The sequence below is a fragment of the Equus asinus genome, chromosome 2 (assembly GCF_041296235.1).
Source record: "Equus asinus isolate D_3611 breed Donkey chromosome 2, EquAss-T2T_v2, whole genome shotgun sequence".
In the NCBI taxonomy this organism is placed as follows: Eukaryota; Metazoa; Chordata; class Mammalia; order Perissodactyla; family Equidae; genus Equus; species Equus asinus.
In genome coordinates, this window is record NC_091791.1 from 141,120,290 (window position 1) to 141,145,720 (window position 25,431).

At 35.0% G+C, this 25,431-nt stretch overlaps 1 protein-coding gene across 15 annotated transcripts in view; it reads right to left on the bottom strand.

The window, feature by feature from the left end:
- Nucleotides 1-25,431, bottom strand: part of TCF12 (transcription factor 12) — a 348,762-nt gene that overhangs the window by 19,468 nt on the left and 303,863 nt on the right. For 7 of the 15 annotated variants that reach the window (XM_044764822.2, XM_044764819.2, XM_044764820.2 and 4 more), the window contains 5 exons: nt 25,268-25,332; nt 16,621-16,699; nt 9,208-9,281; nt 8,121-8,192; nt 7,147-7,353 (listed from right to left, as the gene is read on the bottom strand). In XM_044764822.2, coding sequence (XP_044620757.1) covers nt 7,147-7,353; nt 8,121-8,192; nt 9,208-9,281; nt 16,621-16,699; nt 25,268-25,332 — 497 coding nt within the window. The remainder of the gene's footprint in view (nt 1-7,146; nt 7,354-8,120; nt 8,193-9,207; nt 9,282-16,620; nt 16,700-25,267; nt 25,333-25,431) is intronic. The other 8 variants (XM_044764823.2, XM_044764824.2, XM_070500927.1 and 5 more) reach the window with 2 other exon arrangements.

Below are 25,431 nucleotides of genomic sequence, written 5' to 3' on the forward strand. Positions count from 1 at the left end.
CCCCTTTTCACCACTGAAATCTTCCCTAAGCCTTTAGATTCCCTCACCCCAAAAACGCGACAGGACATCCAAAGAGCTAAACCTAACAATTAGCAAAGAAGTAGACTGTGAAAATTATATTCGAGAGAGAAAACTATTTTTAAAATGTTTCATGATATCCTGTCTCCAGGGCATCCTGGTCATGTTTGTTTTTAACACAGAGGGTGCTTTCTTGCTAGCTATGAACTACTCAATGACATCAAGAGAAGGTGAGTTCGAAAATCCCATTTTATAAAAATAGATATAGCATAAATACAACATATAGCTGCAAATTCTTGGGACTTAGGAGCCTAGGCCTATTCTAAAATAAAACATCACTAGAACAATCTTGACTGGCTGAAGAAATCATTGCAGGATAAAGTAAAAGCTAAGATTTCTGTATTTGTATTTATAATAACGTAGACTTAAAACTTACCATTGGTAATATATGCTAATTCTGCTCTTACCTAGTATTTTGAGCTATTGTATCAAGTAATTTAAAAGGAAATAGCCTTTTAAAATTTAAACTTTTAAACGTTATGTATACTCACTATATATCATATATGTGAAACTCATTTTATAGCTCCATAAGACAATACCATTGAACAAGAACAAACTGAATTTTCACTCACTGAAATGATAAGTGATTATGCATCTTCTGAATTCTTCTTTTTGTTTCATTAATAAAATCTTTGATTTTCTGAATCTCAACTAATAAAAAAGTTCTATCACTTCCTTTCTAATGAAAGGCTTGGCAGACAAAGGATCATTATCTAAACAATAAATCTTAAGGATTTTGCTTTACCCTTAAGGAAACTCAGAAAGGCTGCTCAACTTGTTTTGGGATATAAATGCCAGCAAATATTTTTGTCTCTATGGAATACTACAAACTAAGTACTTTCTCACCCCAACCTACATCGTCTTCCAAAAGAAAAAAATTAAACCTTTTAAAAATGGCCTCAGACTAGCAAAAAGCTTGAAGCCTAGAGTTTTTCATGTTAATGAAGTTAGCAGGAACTTCTTCTTTGTAACTTGATCCCCCTTGCAAATGGCCCTCATATTTTCTGGAGAATTTGACTTTCACAATTCTCATAGTTCTCTTTAACCCTTGCTCACGCTGGCTCCCATATCTTCTCTTTAATCTGCAGCTAATCATTCGAATGGCTCTGTCCACAGACACAACAGGTGTATAAACAGTTCTTTGTCTGAGCTCAGAGCCTGTGGGGCCAGCCAGATAGGACCCTGTTTAATTGTTCATCTCGTTAGCATACAGCTGACAGGCTGCTGCTTTTGGGGGAGTAGCAGGGGAAGGCAAACCCCTAGGCTTGCTATGCTCTAAATTTCGATTATTAAGAGCTCCATTTCAGAATAAAAGGCCCATCCCATTAAATGACATTATCCTGCCTTCTGAATCTTCACAATCTGTTATGGCCTTACTTTTGTGGGAGCAGCCAACAAGGGACCTGTTTTCATTTAATTTGGCCAATGGCTTTAGCACCCACAATGGAAAAATGTTAAATCTAATTACTTGGTGAATAAGAGGGCTTGTGAATTAAGGGACAGACTAAAAAGTACTCACTATGAATTCCTCTCTGATTCTGAATTCTAGTCTAATAATTTGTTCAATTTGTAGCACTGACTGAATACTAATGATTTAAATTAATGAGTATGAATCTAGAGATTGATTAAAGGATCTTTATGTTCTGTAAGTTTGTTGTTTTACCTGAAGAAGGGTTTTATCTAGAAACTTGGTAGAATTCCATTTGTTATGGGTCCTTTTTAATGATATTACCATAAATATATAACCTGTATGGTTTTCAAACAAAGTCATTTTGAACAATTATGAATTTAAAAAATGGTATCAAAACCCTTAAAAAGCACTATAATGTAGTCTTAATGAAAATAAAAAAATTTTAAATTGCCTATTTAGAAAAAATTGGTTAGAAGTAGTAAAAATACAGTTAAAAATTAACTCCTTCAATTCAGTTAAAACCTAGACATACAATTTCTATGGCATACAAACTTATACTAATAAAATTAAATAATGTCTAAATGTAAGGTTAAAATGATTCCAAATTTATTTTGATAAGTGACAAAAGTACTTATTTTGAATAAAATATTACCCTATTTGCCTGTTAGTCTTTAATAACTTACGTCTCTTAGAACTAAGAAAAATATGGTTTCTCTGCTTTAGGATTTGGAAAACAGATATGATTTATATTTTTGAATCATTATATAAGGTAGCTTTAAATTCTACAATTTAACCTTATTTACTCTGCTCTTATACAAGAATACCACACATCTCTAACCATAGCTTAAACAACAAAAAACCCAAGCAATACCAATAATAATAATAATAATAAAAATTAAGAGAAATACCTGGATTAAATTTCTTCAGGACTTGTAACAAAGAAATCAAAAGACCTCATGGATGAAATTTTGTCCTATATCATAAATAAGTAACTTTTTAAGATTTGCATCAAGCTTCCATTAATAAAAAACATTTCTAATCTAACTTAGTTTGGTTTGAAGTCGTAATCACTGTCTGAGGAATAACTGAATACTTTTTGTTGAAGATAAAAGTGCTATCCTGGAGCCATCTCACTGGGCCTCTGTATTTTAGATATTACAGCCATAAACAGATGTGATGTACAATAGTTTCATGTTGTTGAGACCTCTTTGTAATGCCCAAACAAAATTAACGATTCTACTCTTTTTCAGTTTTCCACTTAGTATCCGTATTTTTTCCTGTCAGCAGTTTATTCCAAGAGTTTATTCTTACACTAACTAAATGGGAGCAAAACTCAAGACAAAGGCTGACATTTCAATGGTTCTAAAAACTCTGACTTTGTGTTTTAAAATTTAAATGATACATCAATCACATCCTAATAAGAGTACCTGATAAAAAGTTTTGTTTTATATTTGCATTAAACAAATATGGGGAAATCATCAAAAATACTGAAAGGGAATAAGACATTAAGTAAATGAAAATGTTAATTCTATTAAAAAATTAAGAGCAAATATTAAAACTATGCCAGGCTGGCTATGCTAATTACATAAAAAAAGTAGGAGATTACCCATCTCCTAGTTTCTTTTTCCAATACGGTAAATCTTTCAGGAAATTTAATGTTTGTGTATATTAGATAAAATATGTTAAAAGCTTTCTGTGGTTGAAACCTCATTTAATTCTAAAATTTGATGTTAGTCAAGTCTGTTCAGTTAAAAGCAACAATAATCAAAATTAAGTCTTTTGATATTGACTTCTATTAACATGTATTTTTGGAAGGTGGTAGTCTTATTTCTTTGGTGCGAAATATAAAAATCCTTTTTCTGGAACAATTAAAAAATACCAATTATTTTATCTATAAGACAAGAAGATGGATCTCCTCCTACAAATCAATACTATGGGCTGCAGATGACCTCACTGGCACAATCTTGTTATAACTAAAAACAATGTAAAGAAAAGTTCTCAGCAACAAAGCTATTTCCTTGCCAAGGACACTATTTTGGTTAACCTGTTCACGTGGACTTTACACCACAAGTATTCTTGAGAGCATTGCAGGCTGGAAGCTGAGCTCTCTGTACCACTTTTATCCTGCCATCAACTCTTATTCTTCCACTCCCAGTGCATTCTGGCTCACCTCAAATATTCCAACTACTTCAAAAATCCCAAACTACTCATTAAAGCAAAATAAGCAAAAAGTTATAGGCTCCTAGAAAAAGGGAAAAACTTGCTAACCCTAGTTTCCTGCACTGGGAAACTAATTTATGCTGTAAATCAGGGATTGACATGTGGGCCAAATTTGTGGGTTTTTTTTTGTTTTTTTTTTTTACTACAAATAAAGGAGCTCTTTTAAATAAAGTTTTATTAAACAGCCACACCCATTTGTTTTCATAATGTCTGTGGCTGCTTTCAATTTACAATGTTAGAGTTAAGTAGTTATGCCAGAAACCATAAACCTGCAAAGCCAAAAATACATATTATCTGCCCTTTTACAGAAAAAGTATGCTGACTCCTCTTCTAAATGCTAGGAGAGAAAGCAATATCATATTTAAAACCTGCAATTAGGATGGTGACCTACAGTAAATGCCCATTAGAACAAAAATCCATTACAACAAAAATTTTATTTAAATATTATGTGGAGTTCCTGAAATGGTATTTATGTTTATTAGAATAATTCCACTCTCAGCAGAAAATAAATGGAATGATGAAAATTAAATATTTTTGACAGAAGCTGACCTCACAAATTCTACATGGTGATATAGAATTGCTGATAAACTGATATTTCTGTGGTTGATTTGTAATTTTGGCTGCGTAACCTCCATTTTTAGGAGCCTAAAACAAATACTAATTTATGTTAATACAGAGGAAAAGTATACAAACCACTAGAAAGTTAAACAAGACAAAAAAAGAAAAGTGATTCCAGAATGTAAAATTGTCATTATCATTTCTTAGTCATGATCAGTTAGAATATATGGGGGCAAGAGAGGATAATAAAAGCAGGAGATTAACTCTTGAAGATGGCTGGCAACAGTTACAACAATATGTTCCCCAAACCACACACCCTCCAAGAATATGAAAAGAGTTGACTCCATACAGGTGGGTACTGAGCATGTAAGCAAGGGGCTCCAGGCAGTACTGAGGGAAGTCTTCAGAAATGGGTAAGACCCACCAAGATAAGAGTCTTCCTCAACAGTAAGCCTAAGATTTAGTTGGGAGAGTCACCGGTGGACTGCAATTTTCATTTCATTCCATCCTTTGGTCTTTTTCTTGAAACTGAGAACTCACAGCTAGAAAGCTCATTTTAGAAGGATGGGAAATGAATACCGATTCACCTGACAGTGTCAGATTTTGTCACTTAATAACTTTATATTTTGAGGGTAAGCCTGACAGAAACATCTCCATCTCTAGTGATTGTATCTGGATGGGGTGGATATAGCAGATGATGACTAGCAGATTTTCACCAGCTCTGTGGCCTCTAAGAAGGTTATAAAAACTAAAGAGAGAAACTTGATAGACACATTGACCAACAGTTTGAGCTGAGATGCTGTGGCACTGATGCTGCTGCTCAGACTAGGCCAGATTCACCTCACATTTCCAAAGACTCTTTTTTTCTAGACTAAATTTTTTTCTTTTTTAAAGAATGTCTCTAGCAGCCCTTTTGTTGATGCCCTGAGGCAGCACAGTGCTAGAGGACATAATAGGAGGTATTTTCTTAATTAAAAGCTTCAGGGTGATATCTAATGAAACAATTTTTCCCTCTACAAGTTTTTTTTTTAAATTTTTCTCTCTTTTTAAAGATTGGCACCAGAGCTAACATCTGGTGCCAATCTTTTTTTTTTTCCTTCTTCTTCTCCCCAAAGCCTCCCAGTACATAGATGTATATTCTAGTTGTAGGTCCTTCTGGTTGTGCTATGTGGGATGCAGCCTCACCATGGCCTGATGAGCAGTGCCACGTCTGCACCCAGGATCTGAACCAGCGATACCCTGGGCTGCCGAAGCTGAGTGTGCGAACCTAACCACTTGGCCACAGGACTGGCCTCACTACAAGTCCTTTATACCACAGTAGGTTTCTACATGGCTTTGGAGGACTGGATTTTGAAAAATCTCTTTTCCAACTCTTATCCAAAGTTGGTAAAAACAACCTCCCTAAGACAGAAGTTCCATTTTATACAAACTCTACATTTTAATTGGGAGGAGCCACAGATACATCAAATATTGTAGCAGATAAATTAGAATGGGAGCAGTGAGCTATTAATAATGAAGAATTAAAAAATGATTAAGAGTGAGGAATAAGAATTGCAGATGCTGCAGTTGAGACAAACTTGGGCTTCAAATATATTGATTTTCAAGTCACTCTTCTAAATAAGGAAAAATAGTATTTCAACAAAATAATTAAGAATTTTGATATTCTACATTTATATTTCAACAAACGTTATCTTATACTATTAGTTATTTTATTACTACTAATAGTGATAAAAATACTCCCTTATATTTCTGAGTTTAATAATTTATAAATGTTTTCACATTTATTAGCTTATCAATAGCAACAAAAACTAACTTAAAAGGAGCTTGAATTTCAAGATTTTCTGACATTAAAAAAAACCCAAACAACTGGTTGTAAGATATGCAGGCACCTAATGTCACCCAAGTTGCTGAAATCACTGTTCTCAGGAAACCAGGCATCCGTGTTTGATGTTTACTTCAGTGGCTCCAAAATGAATATAAACGGCTGTCTGACATGTGAATGTGAAAATCTGGAACCAATCCTATTTCACAGAACACAAGCCTTCAGCATTTGGGGTACCTAATTATTTTGATGATAGGTGAGTTTTACTCTTGATCACATGGCTTACAGCTAGAAGATCTGTTTCACAGGAGATTATTTCACAGCATGCAATGAATCTTAAAAACCATGCCATAAACATGCAAACACATGGTATCAGTTAAACAGCAGGTTCAAAAAGAGCTTCATTCCTTTAAAAGACAGTTTGGAGAAAAAATAATGTAAGACATTCAACACAGAATTTCTAATGTGCAGGCATGTGGAATTTCAAGTTTTTCCCTCTAAAGAACTACCATGTTTTTAAAAAGATGGTTTGAATTATTTTATTCTCTTTGGGGATTAATTTAAAATTGTTTCCTTTCATTGTCACTTAAATTATAGCCATTCTTAAAACTACTCAACATTTTTTCTTCATTTGGAAATAAAGCTTATATTTGGACCTGCACAAGTAATTTTGAATTCCTTCTGCTATTGAAGGCTGGTTCCAAACGATAATAAACAGCTTTTCTAGACCAGAACCCTTAAAATTCAGTCTTGCTTTACTGCTTTTGCTATTCAGACTTCCTATACACTATTTCAAGGCAAAAACTGTTCTGTCAATTATTATACATCTGGGAAAAAAATCCAAGTTTAAGCTAAAATGATCCCTGTAGAAAGTTTCTGCCTTTGCACACGATCATAGCAGGATTTTAAGGGCCAATGCTCAACCAATGACCCTGCCCAAGACCAGGCAGGTCTTTTTTTCCCCAAAAGAAGGACCTTTTCCTTCAAAGATCTCCTAAAAAACACTTAGGACAATAGGCTTTAGGGTTTATTACAAAAAAGATGAACACTATTTTACCATAGAAGCAGATCGATTGCTTGTAACAAGGCTTGATCCACCGTAGTTTGAATTGAGGCTTCCAATTGGTGCATTATGGGATGGTCCCAATAAACTGTGTATGTCACTGTGACCAGCAGGCAAACTGGTGGAAGGTCCCACGGCATGGTTCCGCAGCACATGGATAGCGTCATCCAGCCTGTCTAAACGGTCCTCCATTCGAGATTGCTGTAGGGATGGAAAGAGAGACATGGAGGTTACTGCTGGTATCTGTTACATTCACTAAACTGCTATGTTTCCTACTTTGGGATGTTTGGAAGACAGCAAGTGAAATGCAATATCAAGTAGCTTCAAAAGCCACTACCTGCACTACAAATCAACAATCAAAGAAAGGGTATCTGTAGACTATGCTAAATTAACAAAGCTTCAGAAACAAATTACTGCTTCATGAAATCAATTTACTAATCTACCATGAGGTTATTTCTTTTAGCTTCTACAAAAGATGAAGGCTACTCTACCGTGTCTGATACTCAATTAACCATAGTTGATAAAAAAGATAACCTGTACTTTAACACTGATCTTTGAAATGAGGGCAATTTGAGGAAGGGTCCTCAAATCCATTAAGTTTAAGTTGTAATTTTGTTTTAAGTGAAAAAAGCATACCTATCTGAAATGTTGAACACATCCAAATATGCTCTTTCACAAAACTTAGGAAATAATAATGTCTGTCTGTGGATACACACATGCCCCATACACAAACATATTAGAATTTTTAAAATCAAAAGCACATGCCAGTAGAGCTCTTTTAAAAAGAATCATTCTCAACAACATAAAAGAACAAAAGTCTATTCTTACATACTGTTACAAAAACGAAAATGGTCATTATTTGATTTTAAAAGACTTTGGAGTCTGTACAGGCGTGAAAATTTTAAATGGATAATAGGAAGTATAATTAATTGAAACATAAAAAAGGCACCATCTAAAAGAAATAGTACCTCACAGACATCCTTTAAGAAGGACATTGCATCTTGCAAATGCTCGTGAAGTTGCTGCTCAACTCGATTTTTCTGGCAAAGTCAAGACAGAACAGGAGGCAAAGCACAGGTTAAGATTAACTCCAAAAGAGATGAGGAAATAGCTGATGTGCATGTCAGCATAACATGTTAGTAAAGTTAACGCAGAGAACTGCGAGATCTACTTGTATTAAGATATGAGAAGGCTGGGATTTAACAGCGAAGTTATAAGGTTAGCATCTAAATAGCACACATTGCTTATATTTGCTTGCAAAATATGTGAGAAGAAAACTTTCCTTTAATTTAAAATGTTCTGTTAGTCACAGAAAAAGAACTTTTCTATTTGCAACCTGGAATTACTAAATGATAGCATGACTTAGCATTCCATCAAGTCATTCTTATTTTGTTTTTATAATACTTTGTAATTCAGTGATAAGCATTGATAATCAACAGTAGTTAACATTCTACCACAAATTCTTCTCTCTCAATACCTAGGCAGGTGCCTTCATTCTACTGCCTTGCTTGTGAAGTAACATTTTGCTGGTACAATTTGTACAATATATTCTTTTTTATAAAAGAAAACATGGGAAATAACACTCTTCATGACAAAAATAATTGATACATTTTAAATTTTTAATGGAAATGTAATAAACTATACATAGTATGATTATATGAGAAAGAGTAATATACAACTATTTTGCATTGCTGGACTAATTTGCTTGCTTTTACTTGGTCTGTGTTTTTTTTTTTTAAGTTTCCTCTTATATGTAAACATAAAAGTATAGAAAAACTAAGCCCTTGATTTGTCAAAGAAACAAAAATCCTATAACACTATTTTAATACCAGCTGTCCTGAGTCCAGAAGCCTGATGTCCCAAAGAACAGATGGTAAAAGGCACACCCAATGTGTCTTATATTGTTCAACTAAATCAGGCCATTTGTTAGCAAAGAATTCATGTGTAATGCTATCCTACTGTTTTTTCATTGTTACTCAAGATTTAATGGAAAAACAAACTCCACACTTTTATCAGATAAAAGTGACCTGTAGTATGTTTCTAAGAGGCTCTTACCAGGGAGTGAAGTGAGTTTTCATAGCTTGGGGATGAAGGAGCTTGCCCTCCAGGTCGTGGCCACTGACTGGTACCTGTTAAAATAAAATCCAAAAGTACTCACACACCTTGGTTAACTTGGTGATCTTCATAACATTCTGACGGAAAGGGTAAAGATATTCAATAACTGTACATTTATGCGCCACATAATGACCTTTCAGTCAACAACAGACTGCATATATGACAGAGGTCCCATAAAATTAGTACCACATAGCCTAGGGGTGTAGTAGGCTATACTATCTAGGTTTGTGGAAGTACACTCTATGATGTTCACACAATAACAAAATCGCCTAATGATGCATTTCTTAGAATGCATCCCTGTTAAGTGATGCATGACTACACATAAATTTATGCGAAAATTTTTGTTTAGCCTTCAGCATGGTATTGGCTACTTATGACCCCATCACATTAAAAAAAAATCTTTATTGTTAATACAACAGTGCAGGGAGTTGAGAAAACAAAGAGAAAAAAACTATAAAACAACGTAACATTTTATGTTTGCATATTCTTCAGACTTTGCCCATATGCACACATATCTTGAGAAAATGTACTTAAAATATACATAATTTAAAATTCTGTTTCTCCCACGGTTTTACATAATGTTCATGATCCTGCTCTTAATGACTATACAGCTGATCCTCTAGATCATAATTTGCTTAACCACCATTACCTTGCTGCTGGACATTTTGGTTGCTTTTAATAGGCTATTATGAATAGTAATTGAGTATTACTATATTATGCAATTGAGTATTACTATGTTATGAATGGTAACTATTGTGTTTTTTGGGGGGCGGAGAACATGTCATGAGAGTAAGGAGCATTTCTGAATTAAAAGACATGAACATATTTATGACTCTTAATTCATAAGGTCAAATTGCTTTCTAAAGGGTCATTAACTTGAGCCTTTAGTAATGCACAAATTCACCAATTTCAAATACATTTAGCATTACCTGTTAAAAATTTTCCCAACATCATTTACACCAAAACACATTAGTTAATTTAGAAAATATCATTATAAAGATTTTGTTAAATGTTTATTCTCTGACTTTAGAAAATTAGCAATATAATGAAAAACAAAGATAGAAAAAGAAAAGATACAAGTTCTGAGTAGAAAGAATAAAAAGGACAAAAGAAGAAAAAAAAAAGAATTCATCTATGTGTTGGTGAGAATGTAGCGTTTTAATGGTCTTGACAAAATAGCTTTAAAAGAAAAAAAAACAATTGATCAAAACCTTTACTATTTCAGGATTGTGCATTTGAAAATAAGTTATTTATAGAAAGTAATAAAGACCCTTCAATTAAATATATATTATTTTTCTTAATAAAAACTTTGGTGACAACCTGAATTATATTAGAAATCTGAAGAGGGAGAAGTTGAAGGTTTATTTAATTTGCCTCATTTATTGCTAAATAAAGTTTTAAACTATGTTCCAATTAGGATCTGTTGTTGTAGGTTAATTTCCACACTTAGGAAACCAAAAACTTATGGTAAATTGGAACTGTTATAGTTCACTTTAGCTGTATTCTCATTAATCATATACATTTTGTAAGTTGAAGACCTGGATACATAGATTCTTAATAACCTGATTATATTTCACAAGTAGCTGTGATTATACAGAAAAAACTTAAATACTAACATTGTAAGAAAAAATATATTATGTATTTCATCAGCTAACAATTTTTTTACATGTAAGCAAATTACAAACAAATTATTTTGAGGACCATTAAAGGCTTCCTGCTAGACATACAAATGTAATCATAATTCAACTACACAAATAAATTACAGACAATCTAAAATTGCTCATTGAAACAGAAGCTTGTGGGCTAACTTTATAATTAACAAGTAGAATTTAGCAACCTGAACAACCTAGTAACTGACTATATGAAGAATTCATATAAAAACAACCAGCCAATACTTTACCACTGATTTCAGTGCATTAGTACTTTCTAAGCACTGATGTAGAATTATGAATTTTTATGTGAATAACAGGTTAATCAAAATCTATTTTGAAAAAGACTAAGTTATTTTAAAAAGTGTTTCCTTTAATGTTTAAAATATTTTATTTTCAATAATTTTCCTCCATCTTTCCCAACCCCCTTAGGTGATCAGCCTGTGATAGGAGCCTGATCAATAAATTATTTAATTTGTGTGGAATATTAACAGAAGTTTTATGTTTAAACACTTCAGAATCCTTAGCATGCATCTGCTTTACAAAATAGGCAAATTTTGTGGTTCTTCACTAGCTTAGCATTGAGGAATGAGATTTGTGCACTGAGTTACTCAGGTAAGATATCACCTACATTCATTATTTTTTGATAGTGATCTGAAGAAACTGCTAAGGTCTATCTCAAAAATGCAATTCATTAACTAGAAAAATACACATACATTCAAACCTATTTTGTTTTTATTATAGATTGAGTTTCCCACTGTGACATATTTGCTTAAAATAGAATACTAACATGATTAAATCACTGATAATAGTTCGAACTTTATAAAAATGCCAAGTTATATTTCATGGACAGAGCTCCTTTAACCCCACTTAGTCATTTCAAAACTTCATGCTACTGATCACAAAGGAGAAGGCTAGGCAGTTAGATGGACAGGGTTAGTTCAGTGGAAGGCAATCCTATGGCTGGTAAAACTCAAAGGGAGATATGGAAGTTTAGTGAATAGCAGGAATTAGTGGACCTGCATTCTGGTTGGTCTGTGTTGTCAATTTATTTTGTGAGCCCTGCCTATAAAACAGGCACACAGTTTTTGTTTTTGTTTCAATTTGCCTTATAAGGCCAATCAATGAGGTAAAAGATATGAAAGCACTCACTTCATGAGCCTAAAGGTCTTTTTGACCATGGGACATTATTAACATCTCTTCCTAATGGTAGACCTATTGTGTAAACAATAAAGAAATAATGTATGGGGCCGGCCCCGTGGCTGAGTGGTTAAGTTCGTGCGCTCTGCTTTGGCGGCCCAGGGTTTCACCAGTTCGCATGCTGGGTGCAGACATGGCACCACTCGTCAGGCCACCCTGAGGCAGCATCCCACATGCTACAACTAGGAAGGCCTACAACTAAAATATACAACTACGTCCTGGGGGGATTTGAGGAGAAAAAGCAGGAAAAAAAAAAAAAGAAGATTGGTAACAGTTGTTAGCTCAGATGACAATCTTTAAAAAAAAAAAAAAAAGAAAAGAAATAATGTATGTAGATTTCTGCACTTTTGGCCCATTGATGGCTTATTAGCTATGAGTGAGACCTTTAGGGTTGTGAATAGAATTCCAATTCTGGACACAGACCATAATGCAAGCACGTCTCTAACTCTAGACATACATGCATCTTCACCTTTTTGTAAAACTAGTCTGTGAATAAAATACATAGATTAAATTTAGAATCATACTGGCATCTCTGTCTCTAGCTTGTAATCATCAACTGTAATGCTATTACACAAATACGGAAAAACAAAAGTGCAAAGGTTGGAAACCTCAGAGGTTTCCTACAGAACAGGATTACCTCCCCCCTTCCTTCCGTGTCATCTGATATCTGGTGTAGACATATACAGAGGTTTTGGGCTTATATATCCCTTCTATTAGATAAGCACAAGCTTTCAACTCTTCATGTAGTTAAAAATTTCTGTAATTGCCCTGGGCTTTTTAGTGACTACCCCAGAAAGTTAGCTCTTATTCAAGTAGGATTATAATAAACATACCTGATATTAAAATGGTCAATAAGACCATTTCCAGAAAACATGCTAGCTGGGTGACTAGAATAAAAGAATTGAGTTATGCGGCTAGAAAATTTGGAAAGGCTTTCTTTGATCACTAAATATAAAATTTACCTAGTGTTTCTGATCTGCTGTCACACTGAGTGGGACTTTGTAAGTACTTCACCTAATAAACCTGGTTAATAAATTTAGGGAATACATACCAACATTTTATGTGGCTGAGAGAAATTCTTAGGACCATTTACCATGCATTTTCTTATTTTGTAAATTGTTTCCTTTGTAATCTCAAACTTTCATGAGATCCCTCATGCAAGGAAAAGTTTGGATAATCCTTAATGTAGTGCTGAGTGCTGAGCTTTCCACAATCTGGCCCCAGCCAACCTTTCCATCTCAGTGCTTCACACTTCCAAACGTGAAGAGTTCGTAATCATTCATCTCAATGACTCTGGATGAACAGGTCACACACTTTCCTGCACCTGGATCTTTGTCATGCTCTTCCCTTTATACCCAGAAAGCTCTTTTTCCTCCTTTTAAAATCCTACTCTTCATGAAGTCTATCCTGAGTACTCTAGTTTAGAGTGAATTTTAATAGCTCCATTTTCATATGTTCTCTCTCTTCTCTTCTTTTCTTTTTTTCTTCTCTCTTATTTTCTCAACTAAACTGAAAACCTGCTGAGCAGGCACACTGACAGATGATAAAAATAAACATTTCATTGATTAAAAAACGAGGACTCCTTTCTTCCCTCTCTTCCTTCCTCTTTATTTTTATTGTGGATGTTCTGAAGATTGCTACTGAGTACTGCAATTACTAAACTTTAATTCATTCACATTTCAGAAGGAGGCAAAGAAAGGCAAAACATGGTTTTGCTTGCCTGCTTTCCAAGTTCCCTTTGTAAAGACGTTCTCTTAACTCAAATATTTGTATCTTTTCCCAAATAACAACTCTAATAGACACAGCCATTCTTTTCTTTTACCTTTCTGCCAGAGCCCTGATTTTGTTTGTGGTGTGTGTCTGTCTATCCTTTTCCTAGTATGAACCAGGAAGGAGTAATTCTCTTCTTAGCTCTTGGGATAAACCCTGATGTCTAAGATAAACATGGTGGTCCCATTTCTGTTGTGAGCAATTGTATCAGGCCCAGTGCTGGCCAATGAGTCATGAGGGGAAATCTGTTAAAGAGGCTTCTGGAAAAAGATTCTTAAAAGACAAGGAAAAGATGGTCCCTTTTCTTCTACTGGACACAGGTATGCCCACACGTAGTACCCTGAAGTGCTGTCTTGCCACCAGCCTGAGGAAAAACTGCAAAGTAGAGCAAGTGCCCTGACATATGGTCTAGGAACTTGACCTGCTATGGGCTTCTTGTCATACAAGACAACCAATCCCCTTATTACCTAAGCCAGTCAAGACAAAAGTTTCTCTTCCTTTCAGCCTAAAGCATCCTGACTGACACAATATCATCATATCAAAAGCTTCCTCCTAAGCTTTCTCTAGGTAGAAATGTATGTTTTTGGCCTAAAAAGTTCCCAAGGAAAATGAGTAGGATTTAAACAGGAATGATGATTGCCTTAGAGGCTGCCTCTGTGGCTCTGTATCTGTGCATCTATCCTTACAAGGCCTGTGCCCAGTCTGACTGACTCTCAGACACAAAGAACAGGGCAAATGTAGAGAGTACATAGTGGGTAGAATTTTCCACTCAAGATACAGGCCACTGCCACACAAGGTAGAAAATAATTTCTGCATATTATAGAGGAGCTTTGGTTTGCTATTTTTCATTTTTCCCTTCAACTGTGAATACTTTATTGCATCATGCTTTGCTTTTTTCCTATTCCGTTTCCATATCTGCTCTGCCAATTTGGGGTGCGTGTGTGTGTGTATATGTGATAATAAGAAGGAAACAGTAGGTATAGGAGATGGGAGAGAGATACACCTGCATAAAATCAGTCTTTAATTTGTCATTTCAGTGGGAGTATTTGAAAGTATTTTTCTTCGATTATGACTGAACTGAAAAAGAAGCCTACTGATACCTGCACTACACAATTCAATGGGCCACAGATTTTCATTAATCAGCTGAATTAAAGGGGAAAAGAGGATATTAGCCATTAAACACCAAATAAAGATGGAGGAGGAAATGTGAGATCTCACTTTGGACTATTATTTTTTGAAAAATGTCTAAGTCTCTGATTCTCTGTTTTACTGAGGTCCCTTTATAGATGCTAGCTCCTCTGCTGCCTGCTTTCCCACCCAGTGTTAATGAAAACTATCTTACCGGGCAGAGGAGGAGAGGCAGTGGGAACACATAGTAAGGGCCAATATAGATACCACAGACGAGAAAGTGAAATAAGTTGTTGCAAAATGACAATGATAATTTCAGTAAAACTGTGCCAAGAGGGTGAGTAGGGTTAAAGTTACATCATTCTTCCTGTAATTTCAGCTCTCTGTTAAACAACAACTTTAAGTCAATGGGTCTTTCATAGTCCTGTCTACGTGGGGAACAGCTGTTCAACTTTTACTAGACAGCTGAAGCCATGGTGTCTGAGAAAGTGGCAGAACCCACTAATAGCTGAAAGCAGCTGCCATCAGTTCATCATCTCTACACTGGAATGCTTCTTAGCAGAGTCACAAGGCTAACGCACAAAGCACAGGTGATGGCCAAAGCCCTGACATACTAGGAGCCCTGATTTTCAGAAACCCTGAACAATGCAAAAAGGCTTAACAATAGTACCACCACCACCACATGGACTTAAATAATGGCTTGATCAGGAAAAGAGAATCATGTCTGAGGTCAACTGTTGGAAGAATATGGCAATTTTTACTCAGTTGCCTAATATCTTTTCCTCAGAACTAATATTTCTTCTTTAGCATGGTTTTTCTCCAAATACTGCTGAGAAAAATACAGTTCAAGTTTTAAAAGTATAGCCTACAGATACTAAGCATTATCCTTAATTTTACTTATTTCTAATAAATATAAAAATTTCTATTTACAGTAACAATTGTATCTCAACAAATTTATAGTGTAGGACAATATCTAGAATTTGTTAAAGCTATTATGAAAAAAACAGGAAAAAGTAAAGCAAATCTGAATCACTTATTTAACTCCACTAACAACATTCATCCACATTCATAGAGAGTTCTCTTCCTTAGCAAAAAAACTGCATTATCACCAAGAATTTACATACATACATGACATAATAACTTAGTGGACCTAAAAATAAAGAAAAACTATCTAGCAGAAACAGTTATTCATCTTTAAGTCTTACACTGGTACACTGAAAAAGCAGAGAACAAGAAAGAAAGAAGATACATGTACTTCTAAAAAGGTTTTGTTTATTTTCTATGCTATCTCATGAAAAATTTTGATTCATCTCCTTCTCCATATTTTATCTTCATCTCAATTGCCTAGCCTTATCTTTGTCCTATTATAACAATTGTTCTTATAAATTATCACAAATTATTTTAAGAATTGGAGAAGGTATGAATAAATAATTCAATACTCACCAAAATGAACTCAAGAGGAAGGCTCTGCTTACATGTTTTCTCAAAATCTAAATGACTTTTGTCATGAATTTTTACTGGATTTTATTGAAAAATAAACAAACTTCAAATATTTCCAAGTAGCCCCACACATATTATTAAGTAGTTAGATATAACAAAAGCCTACCTGTGAGAGGTGAGGGTGATCCAACTGGTGTTGAGGGATTTGATGGAAAACTACTGCTGGTATGGTCAGGAGAATAAATCTAACCAGAAAACAAAAGATATACACATATCAATATATGACAACAGCAAAAACATAAATCCATTTGCACAGAGTTATTATTATTTTTTGGTGAGGAAGATTCACCATGAGCTAATCCATTGCCAATCCTCCTCTTTTTTCACTTGAGGAAGATTAGCCTTGAGCTAACACCTGTGCCAATCTTCCTCTATTTTTTGTATGTGGGATGCCTGCACAGTATGGCTGATGAGTGGAGTAGGTCCACACCGGGAATCCGAATTCACAAACCTGGGCCATCGAAGTGGAGCACGTGGAACTTTAACCACTCGGCCACAGGGCTGGCCCCCTGCATGGAGTTATTTTTATAATCCAAGTTGCCACCTCTAAGACTCAGAGTGAAAAACCGTTTCATCAATTTTAGGACTATTCCATTATATAAAGGCTATAGAAGACTCAGTTTTAAAACTAGGATTAAAAAATATCACATATATTCGAATATGAGAGGAATAAAATAGATGATATCTATTTCTTTATTATTCTAGTTGAAAATAATTTAAGTTTCTAATTGTTAGAACAAAAAAGAGAAGTGACTATAAAGTTAAATCTGATAATCTTTCTAGAAAATACCATCTAAGAAAAGGGATACCCATTAAACATAATTATCTCAGGAAACCATTAACTCACCTTTTGAAGACAGCAGTCTTTAAAAACAGCTTTAAAAGCCAAAGAAAATAATTTTTTAAATAGTTATCCCTTATTTCTCATTTAAAAAGTTCTGTTTGACCAATGAGACTTGCCAAATTCAGCTCCAAAGGATGTGTGAGTGTTGTAAAAAATCAAACTTGCTCTCAAAGGGTACCTTGCTACTCTTGAGGAAAACGGAAAAAAAAACCCAACCAAACAAAAACCCAAAAAAATGTTCCCAAAATTACTTATGGACTTTACCTCCTAAGAGGTCTACTTTAAAGAGAATAACATATCTGGATATATAAATTTTGGTATCTTGGCTAAAGTTTTGTTGCAGTACTTTATATTTATTATATATTGCTAAAAAAAATAGTGACAGATTCATTCAAATTTACCTATTTAACTCTTAAATATTTTAAAAAGTCTCCTTAATCCTTAATAGCCTTTTCTAGGACAATCCTACTCCTATAACGGGCATAATAAATCATCTTCACATCTCAGCACTTAGAGCAGACAAATCAACTTATCTGGATAAATTGTGGTCAAACATTTTTTTTTTTAAGGTTTTATTGTTTTTTAATTTTTCCTTTTTTCTCCCCAAAGCCCCCCGGCACATAGTTGTGTATTTTTAGTTGTGGGTCCTTCCAGTTGTGGCATGTGGGATGCCGCCTCAGCATGGCTTGATGAGCGGTGCCATGTCCATGTCCAGGATTCAAACGGGTGAAACCCTGGGCTGCCAAAGCAGAGCATGCAAACTTAACCACTCGGCCACGGGGCGGGCACCTGGTCAAACATTTTTAAAAGGAAAACTACTTGTGGGCGCAAAGAGTCATGCAATAGAAATAACCTTGCTGTGGGTAAGCTTACAGCTCTAATGAATTTAAAGAGACCCAAATTATGGCATATAAGGGGTCTCAGCATTTGTTTTAAAGACAGCATAATATACCAAAAAGCCAGACATTGGGACAAACTCATGTAAAACAAAATTCCACAAGTCATAATCACCAAACATAACAGCTTTCATTTTTTAAAAAGAAGATAGCATTAACTAAATTGCAAGTGGCCAGAAGGTCTATTTACCTTCAAATAAAATACACCAATTTTCTTGATGCTACTAAATTGTAAATACCTTTAAACAACAACTCCCTCCAAATTACTAGATCTAGAAATTGTATGTTGAAGTTAGAAAGCCATTTTGCAAAAGCAAAGCTACCAAGAAGACTTCAAAAGACTTTATGGGAGGACTTAGTAATAGGGAGGTAGTATGTTACAAGATCAATATTGTAGGTCTTAAAGTTGTTAACCTTTTTAAAAATTCAGGGACACGTGAAAATTAGCTAAAGGTCACATTTTGGTTCTTAGTGGCCTACATACATACAGTGATTTATTTCAACTTTATAAGTAAATTAGGTAAGGTCACCAAACTTCAACAAAAACATATCTCAACATACTCCTTTACTTTTGTAAATCACTATTTCCCATGTTTAAGATTCACATAATTATATCTGTTTATGAACAATGGATGCTAACTTTTATGTAATATGTCTTGACTACAGTAACCAGTAAGGGATGAAAGAGTTGATAACATTGATGATGGTTGGATGAGGAATGAGAAATGTCTCAGTTCTATGCAAAACTTTGATTATCATAACTAGATCAACTCAATGATTCTTTTTTTTTTGTTGAGAATAATTTTTTTTTCTGAGGAAGATTCACCCTAACATCTGTTGCCAATCTTCCTCTTTTTGTATGTGAACCACCACAAGAACATGGCCACTGACAGACAGTGGTGTAGGTCCATGCCCGGGGAAGTGAACTCAGGGCACTAAAGTGGAGCACGCCAAACTTAACCACTAGGTCACTGGGGCTGGCTCTACATCAGCTCACTGATTTTTTATTTCTTTGTGTAAAGATTAACAGCATGAAAGCACCAGAGAAACAGCATTCCCTCTCTGTCACACCCTCCTACTTTTTTTCTTCATACTGCTTACATTAATCCCTAATTGTCTAAATTTGTTTACTTGTTTATTATCTGTCTCTTACCCTTTCCCCTTGTAAAACGTATGCTCCAGAAGAGCAAGAACTTTGTCTTATTCAGACAAAATCTGAATTATATAGAATCTGCAGTAGCTTTAGCTTCTACAGCAGTGCTGGTAAACATATACCTGTTGAAAGAATGAATATCATCTTTGCAAGAAGTTTCCATTTGAGTATTTCTTTTAAATCCTTGTATGTATTTACCTAGGCTCCACCTCTCTTTTACTCTTTTAGTTCCCCTAAAGTAGGTTTCCCTAGAGCTCTGGTCTCAGTTTTCTATTTACCTGTGTTTTACCTCTTGGTAATACCATTTGTCATAAAGTATCAACTATGACATCCTGTGAATGCCTCTTAAGTTGACATCTCTATCCTCATACTGGCTGCTGGACTTCTCCATCTGGACGTATTCTTCTTTCGTCTCAAGCTCAGCATGTCCAAACCCAAACTTTGCATCACTCCCTCAAGCTTCCATACTCCCCCCATCTCTACTCTTCTATTTCCTCTATCTCAGTTAGCACCACCATTCTCAGGGTCACCAAAATCACTCTCTCCTCCCTCTCCTTTCCTCTGTCCCTCATCCTTCCCACCAAAGACAGCAATATCCACAATTCTCTATATTGTTTCTGGGATAGGCACATATCATTCTAACTTCCAAGACACTACTTTAAACATTTACTAGAACTTTGGGTCAACTATTCAAGTCTTTACATTTCTAGTTATTCCCTGCTCCTTTCAACCCACACATAATTGCCTGAGCTACTATCCTCAACCAGTTTTGAACAGTCAAATCCCATGCAGTGCTTCCTGTTGCTTACTAAATAAAACAGAATGACATCTGACGTCTTTCATAATCTGGTCACAAAAATATCTTTCTATCTTCTAACCTACTTATAACATTATGTACTCTGTTATCCAAACAAAATATCTTTTTTGTTTTCAGAACATAACTTGTCTTTTCAAAATGCCTGTATCTTAACTTCTCCCTGATGGAATTCTATACCACATCAAAGCTCAGCTCAAATGGCATCTCCCCATTTACACTCATTTTCACCTCCCTTATACTCTTAAAATAATCTGTATTTCTCTTTGGTCTTTTACTTCACACTATGCTCTATATTATCATTTTCTTTTAAATATCTGTCTTATCTTCTCTCCTTGACTGGAAGCTCTCTGAAGGCAGGGACTTATATTGTTCAACACTGAATTTGTCATTGTCTGTCACTGTCTTGTATGAGTAGGTACTCAATATTTTAAAAGGCGAGCAATTAAACTGCACTTGAAATTTGCTATAATACTTTTTGATAAAAAGCAGAACTTGGTAAATGGTAGTATTTACCTCAGTATTCATGTTATGAGATTCAATAACAGAAATACCAAAGTGGGGAAAAAGATCTTGTTACAAAGATTAATTCATTTACAAATTAGTTTTATAGTACAAGCGTTGAAAACAACAAGATGGTGCAGTTTCACTATTTCTGAGAATTAGTCCTGCTCTCCACACCACATCATTAGGGAAGTATGAGCTTTTGAGGGTATAAGCAGACTATCAACCCTTATTTTCTCTGATAACTCCATCATTATAATTAAACAATCCCTAAGCATGTCAAGAACTGGTGACAACTTCTTTAATCTCAAAGAAGGAAGAGGTTGTACTTGAGGTATACATCACAACCTTGCTATGACTTAGCAAAATGCTCTGATGCTATACACAAAATAGGTGTGAGATTTTAAAAATCACTGTGAAAACAGGAGAAGCAGTCAAAATGTATCAAGTATAAAAACATATAATTTCTGGTGTTTTTTCAAAAGCAGCTTCTCCATTTGTACAATGAAAGCCATTTTCTCCACTCATCCATCACACTCCCTGATTCTACTTTGCCCTAAATTAAAGTGATGACAGACAGAATTGTTATTAATACTTTCCTGAACTGACATAGCCTGGCAAATTACAGGATTTTTTTTCTTGTCCCTTTTACTTTCATAAAAACAATGTGTATGTGGGGAAAGGAGGAGCAAGACAATATTAAAAATGCAAAATACAGTTTTTCAGATCACAGATCATTTCATTAAATTTCACCTCCTCATGTTTATTCTGTTGCCAAGTCACATACAAATTATATTTATTCTATAGAAATTGTTGTGCTAATTTAAGAAATTCTAAACATAAGTCCTATTTGACAAAGAGCATTCTAAATCAGGAATACATTACTTTTTGTACTTTCTGACCTTAAAGAACTCCTACGCTGATGTTTGAAAGAAAATAAAAAGAAAAAAGTCAGTCTCTTAAAAAGTGGGGATAGGAGTGATTTAGAATCTAGAGCATAAACACAAAGTAAGAACTCATTCTGCATGCAGTCCATGGTCCTCGTACTGTTAAATGACCAATGATGAATAACTCACACCACCTTCTGCCAGGCTTAAACGGTAATATGCCTCATTTTACTGCAACAAATGAGGCTCCTCCTCCTATCAGTCACGGTCCATTCCAATCAGCAGGGTGCCAATAAGCCAGAGGCTAATGAAAAGAGCCTCAGACAAAAAGGACACAATGGAGAGCTCCCAACCCCAACATTGGAACTGTGAGCCCAATTTTTTAAACACTACAGTGCACATTTCAGTTAATCTTTATTATGTTAATGTTATTGAGTCTAAGGAACAAAGAAACTTATTTCATGAATTACTTTTAAACGTCAACTTCCCTGAATTTTCTTTTCTTTTGTTGGAGACTACTGACCATTTAACTATCCAGATTAAAACACACACCCACACACACACTCACTCACTCTCTCTCCTTTTCTCTGAGGTAGAAACCAAAACATAAATTATCACAAAGAAGTCCGATATAATCAACAAAGTTAAACAGTCCTCTTGTTTGATCTCCTCTAAATTAAAGACCAAGTGTTTTGATATGGTATTAGGCACTGAAATAAACCAGATGTTTCTTCCTCTACATAACTCTCCATGGGCACAATCTTAAAGGGTTATTGTCTGGCAAATGTTCAGGGAAACACATTACAAATGGCACGAATACCCAGATTTTCCTTTCCTTCTATCTTACCCTAGTTTATCATCTAAACTAATGCATAATCCACAGGGCTTTGGGAACTTTGTGTAAATACTTTCATGTACAATTCTCTTTCTAGCTATCCTAAGATTAAGACCACAATTATCCAGGCTTAAATCTAAAATAAAGGAACCTTTGCAAATGTATTATCTGGCCTTACATGTTTAATCACACAGTATTCGGTGTGCTCTTTAATACCTAAACTGAAGAACAAAGGTTGTACCCTCTGATGTTTCACACATGAAAGACCTTCTAAGACACAGACAATTGGGGAGTTAGAAATAGCTCTAATGACAACAGCATGGTGTTTCTCCACCTAGAACAAGATGCTATATTAAAAATGTCACACATTCTAAGAACTTACATTTTCAACATACTCATGGTCACTATTTCCAAAGATCTGTAGCATCTAACATAAAATTCTGATATGCATGTCAGACTCTCAAGTGTAATCCTCATAACATTCCTTCTTCTCATCTCCTCTAATCCTTCCTATCCCCAATGTAATGTTTTTGTTTTTCAGTACATTCTGAGAGCACTAAAGTGAATGTGAGTCCATAATGGAAGTCAGAGAAAGAATGTATTTGCTGGAGGGGGCTTGTGCGGAGGGGAGCAGCAGATGGATTGAAGAAAGGGATTTGAAGTGTGCAGACTATGGCATGCAGTGATGGAGCAGATGGAATGCATCACCGTCAGCTATGACAGAAATGATTTATGAAATGACCTGGCTGCTCCTGCCTAGTAACAACATAGGATGACAGAGCTGAGTTTCCATGACAACCAAAGCCCACCCACTAACTAGATTAAACATTCCCTTCCCTGGCTTCCACTAACAGTGAATTTGGATTTTCTTTTCCAAATGCCAACTGGTTTGGCTAGAATGCTGGTCATGATATGGGAAAACAGTCAAGGACTTGAAGGGTAACTGAAAAAGAGCTTGAATGACCACTGAGAACATCACAAATTCTTGCCTGCCTATCTTCCAAGGTTCCTTTATAGAACTTTTCCTTGAATACAATAAACAAAAAACTTTTGAGAAAAAAGCCCCTGAAATGCAGGTTATATTTTTAAAAGTTGCCTAGTGTTGAAAGCTCAAATGTTATTTGTCCTCCTACATCTGAAATATCTGTTACTGGATTCTTTCAGAAGCAGCAGAAGAAATATGGCAAGCCAATCAAATACCTGCACGGCGCTCAGATTAAATATTATAGAATAATTCTCTTCTGAAGTAGGTAGTTTTCATTAGGTGGGAATAAGTCCAGAAAAGTGGGACAACTCCCTTTAATCCTCATCAACACCCTATAAAACAACAGTCACTGTAGCATTGCTCTTTTACTAGTAGTGAAGCTGGTCAGATCAGGGTTCTCATCTAATATACATGGGTTTTACCCTTCCTAGTTTGGTGATCCCTAGGGCATGCGACTTAATCTTTCTGAGCTGAAGTTACTTAACCTTTTAAACCTTAGTTCCTCACCTATAATGTAGGGATAATAATGCCAACCTCAAAGGGTTTTCTTGAGGATTAAATGAAACAAAGCATGTAAATGCTTAATATAGTACCCAGTAAGTATTCAGATTAGAGCTGATATTTTTGTGTTTTTTTATTATCATCATTACTTTTGTCAGATGATGCAAGATTGAATTCCACAAACATTTACTGAGCTCTATTTTGTGTGGGGCTCCACTGTGTGGAAGATGAATTTGACTTGGCTTTATTTCTTAAAAAACTTGTAGTTGGCTGCAGAGAAAGGTTTATTTACAGAAACTATATACAAAGAGGTTTATCTCCCTAAACGTGTTTCAACAGTTGCTTCCTACTACTCACACATTAAGTGGTCTGCCTTCCCCAGCAACAGCAGCAAATGTGTTTGACAGAGTTAACTGCACTTCATAGAAAACGTAAGACAACTCTGTGGGAATTCTGAGAGGTGTAAAACTCAGGAGGAAAAAAGAAAGAAAAGCCTAAGGAGAAACTTCAGAAGGTACAAAGCAGAAGTGCCTCTTTTAAATAATTAGATTTGGAATCTGTGTGGATTACTGGTAAATGCTCTCCCAAAAGAATTCAAAAAGAAGGGATTTCAGTTTTAATGTTTTAAGGATCAGATATTAAAACACAATCATTGCTTTTATTAAAGCAAATCACTGCTTTGTCATTAACATCCCGATGTGATATAAACTAGCTGCTCGAGAAAATACTATGGGATTCCTTCAAATGTTTTACTCATTTTAGCATGAGTTCTTAAATCAATCTGGCTTTTTTAGAACAAGCTTCTCATTTCCTATTTCTTAAATGAATCAGTTGCAGATGATTATTTTTTCCTTTTAAAAATATGCAAAATACTTTCTGTCTTGGAAAAATTCCTTATAAAGGTACTTCCTTCTCTGGATCAGAAGAATAAGTGAGCTGCCTTTGTTCGTTCCACTTGACTTATTTTAATGGACAACTCACTAAGTATGTATTTAAAACTAATAGATTTAACTATGCATCTCAGTAATTTGTGCTTTAGAAAAAATGTCCAAATTTCTCTTCCTTCTATCTACATCTGTTCCATTAAGACAAAGATAGATATTTAAATTGAAGTTAGAGGGCTAGATCTTGTGGGAATGGGGTGGGAAGGTGTTCTCATGAGTTATTTTAAGGGCAGCACAAATCAATACAAACCAAGAATAGCTCTAAATGAGTAATAAAGCTGATCCTGTTATAATTACACCCTTTAACTATGACACGACTGCCCAGAAAATCTAATCACTGCATTCAGCAGTGTAAAATTCATTCAGCAAAAATGTAAAATCAATACTCACAGATGCCAAAGCCTTTCCAAGTGCATCACCTGTCTGTGAGCTTCCAGCAGCATTCCCTCTGGTTCCTGAATATTTCAAGTAGGAAAACAAATCAAGAATTTCAGCAGGCAGGCATGCTTTTTTAGCATTCTGCCATTATTTCAAGATTGTTCTTTACTGTTATC